This window comes from Fulmarus glacialis, unplaced genomic scaffold, assembly GCF_000690835.1.
Source record: "Fulmarus glacialis isolate BGI_N327 unplaced genomic scaffold, ASM69083v1 scaffold14497, whole genome shotgun sequence".
Classification (NCBI taxonomy): domain Eukaryota; kingdom Metazoa; phylum Chordata; class Aves; order Procellariiformes; family Procellariidae; genus Fulmarus; species Fulmarus glacialis.
In genome coordinates, this window is record NW_009225190.1 from 6,883 (window position 1) to 9,431 (window position 2,549).

Sequence of the window (2,549 nt, forward strand, 5' to 3'; positions counted from 1 at the left end):
GCTGGCCGCTGGCCGACGGACTGAAGAAGAGAGCGGGGTCCAAAGAGGGAGACATGGGACCGAAGTGCATGGCGAGAGGCCGCGGCGGGCTGCTGATGGTGGGTGACGCAGGCCGGAAAGGGGTCGGAGCTGCGTACTCTGCGGTCTAGAGAGGGAGAGAGAAGCGATCACGTGTCTGAGCCTTCCCCTCCAAGGGTCCCGGAGGGGTCTGCCAGCTTCATGCTGGCTTCTGGCTCCCATCCTTGCAGGGGCCACCCTCTCCCTGCACGGAGGGGACACATGGGGCACCACAGCAAGGTGATACCCCCCAGGATCCTGCCATTACAGCTGAGCAAGGTAAGGGGACCCGGGTGTCACCAGGGATTGCGTGCCCCAGGTCCATCACCAGTGCCACAGCACAACACCAAGCACAACACCATGCCCAGTGCAGGTCCTGTGGGGACATCAGGACAAATAGATTTATGAAGCAACAGCCACACCGGTGGCTGCACCTTCCCCGTTGGTAAGACGCCAGAGATGGGTGCTCAGAATTAGATGGAGGCATCCCCGGCATCCCCGGATGGCAGAGCTTGGGGGAGGCACTGTCCCATCCCCTGCTGCTCCAGGGGACCTCAGAGAGGACATGGTGGTAGCTCACAGCCCACTGCGTTACCTGGTTAGAAGCGAAGAGCGGAGAGGGTCTGCGAGCCGGCGTGAAGGGCCGAGGGGAGCACGGTGAGCGAGGCATCAGAGGCGACTGCTGCAGGGCGGGAGACGGGAGGTATCACTGGGACAAGCCTGTCCTCCTGGGGAGGGGAGGCAGAGGAAGAGGGGATGCAAGAGACCCCCAAACCCGTTACCTGCCGGAGAAAGCGCTGGGGGAAGGACTTGGGGGACATGAGTCTGAAGTCAGGGCGCTTGAGCCGGGGAGAGCCCCCATAGCCCCTCTGCACAGGGGAGCCGAGGAAGTCGAGGGCCACGTTGGCAGATGGTGGGGGCCTCTCCAGGACCTGGAGGATGGCTTTATCCTGCGGGAAGGAGGCAGCAGGAGATGGAAATGGGGCCCAGCTGGGATCAATTTAGCTCCCCCAACATCAAGCAGCTCACCAAAGCCTTTGGTTGTTGCTCAACCAGACCATGCACCGGCCATCCTGGCTCCCATCCTGGTGGCATGCAACAGCAGGGGATCCGGCATGGGGGTCCCAGTCCCCCCAAACTCAAGCTTTGCCTTCTAACCCAGGCTCTGCTTAGGGTGGCCTTGGCACCCAAGAGACACATCCTTGCGCCTCCAAACCCATCATGTGGCTTTGGAGGTCCCCCAGTCACCTCAAATCGCCTGCGCGACGCTTAGCCCAGGGTACCAGGGAGCCCTTGGCCGTTCCCTGAGGGCCTGGCTGGGGGTACCCACCTCCAGCACGTGGTGGGGTGGGATGCTGCCGGGGCAGGAGCCCCACACCGTGGGATCCATCGCCAGCTGGAAGACAGGGAGATGGTCAGTATGGGGAAGGAGGACAGGAGAAGGGCAGGGGACACTACAGGGGCCGCTCAGCCTTGTCACCGGATCGGAGGAGATATTTTTACCGTGTCCTCTTTGCTGAACTCTGCCCAGCAAGCACCAATCCTGCTGTCCAGCACCGCCGAGTCCTGGCTCTGCAAGCAAAGAAGAGGTTACAGGCACATACTCAGCCCTGGCATGGTGGGTCTTCCTCCCTTGGGCCAAACTACTCCCTGGTGCCCTCCGTGGGGCAGGACCCACAGGTATGGGGATGGAGGGGGCAGCAGCAGGTCCCCAACAGCCCCTCTGCCTGCCGGCCAGGCGTGGGTCCCCTCCCTCTCCGCTCACACGTCACCTCCAGCGTGGGTTTGCTCTGCACAGCTCTCATCACCGCCGGGTCTCCCAGGTCGTTGGGCTCCTCACAGGGCTCCTGGTCTTCCTCCTGTTCCTCAGTTCCCAACTCCTCCTCCTCTTCCTCCAACTCAGAGCTGACCTGCTCGACCTCTGGCTCCATCCCACCTTCCTCCTGGGGCTCTCCCAGCTCCTCTGGCTGCTCGGCTGCTCCCGGCCCCAATTCCTCCCCAGCCTCGGTCTCTTCTGCCACCACTTCAGCCAGCTCAGGGCTGATGTCTGAAGGCATCAGGGGTTTTGCAGCGTCCTCCTCAGTAGAGTCTCGGTCTGGGAGGAGGGAAGCAGAGCACATCAGGATGGGTGAGAGCCTGGGCAATGCCTACCAGGGTCCCTGCTCCCAAACCATCTCCTCACCAGGCAGGAGGACACCTTCCTCACACCCCCACCTCCATCCTCCTCACCCCATTGGGTGCTCGCTGACCTACCCCATCCTGAGGCTCCCCTGAGATCTTACCTAACCCAAAAGTCATCTCATTGTACAGGTCGAGCTCTTCGTCCTCCTCAGCCATCTCCTCCAGCAGAGGCGCATCTTCCACCAGCAGGTAGTCCTCGAGGATCTGGAGTTGAAAGCAGCAGGGTCCCCGCTAAGGGACACAGGCAGGGATCGGGTAACCCTAACTTGCCCCCAAGTGGGGGGCACCCAACCTCCTCCCCACCCCGCTGG

The 2,549-nt window shown here is 62.4% G+C and overlaps 1 protein-coding gene across 1 annotated transcript in view; it reads right to left on the reverse strand.

Moving 5' to 3' along the window:
• PATL2 (protein associated with topoisomerase II homolog 2 (yeast)) overlaps positions 1-2,442 on the reverse strand; it is a gene marked incomplete at its 5' end in the record, with an annotated part of 5,407 nt that extends 2,965 nt beyond the window's left edge. The window contains 7 exons of the mRNA XM_009582409.1: positions 2-145; positions 653-736; positions 840-1,007; positions 1,388-1,453; positions 1,561-1,629; positions 1,830-2,152; positions 2,340-2,442. Coding sequence (XP_009580704.1) covers positions 2-145; positions 653-736; positions 840-1,007; positions 1,388-1,453; positions 1,561-1,629; positions 1,830-2,152; positions 2,340-2,442 — 957 coding nt within the window. The remainder of the gene's footprint in view (position 1; positions 146-652; positions 737-839; positions 1,008-1,387; positions 1,454-1,560; positions 1,630-1,829; positions 2,153-2,339) is intronic.
• Positions 2,443-2,549: the final 107 nt, after the last annotated feature.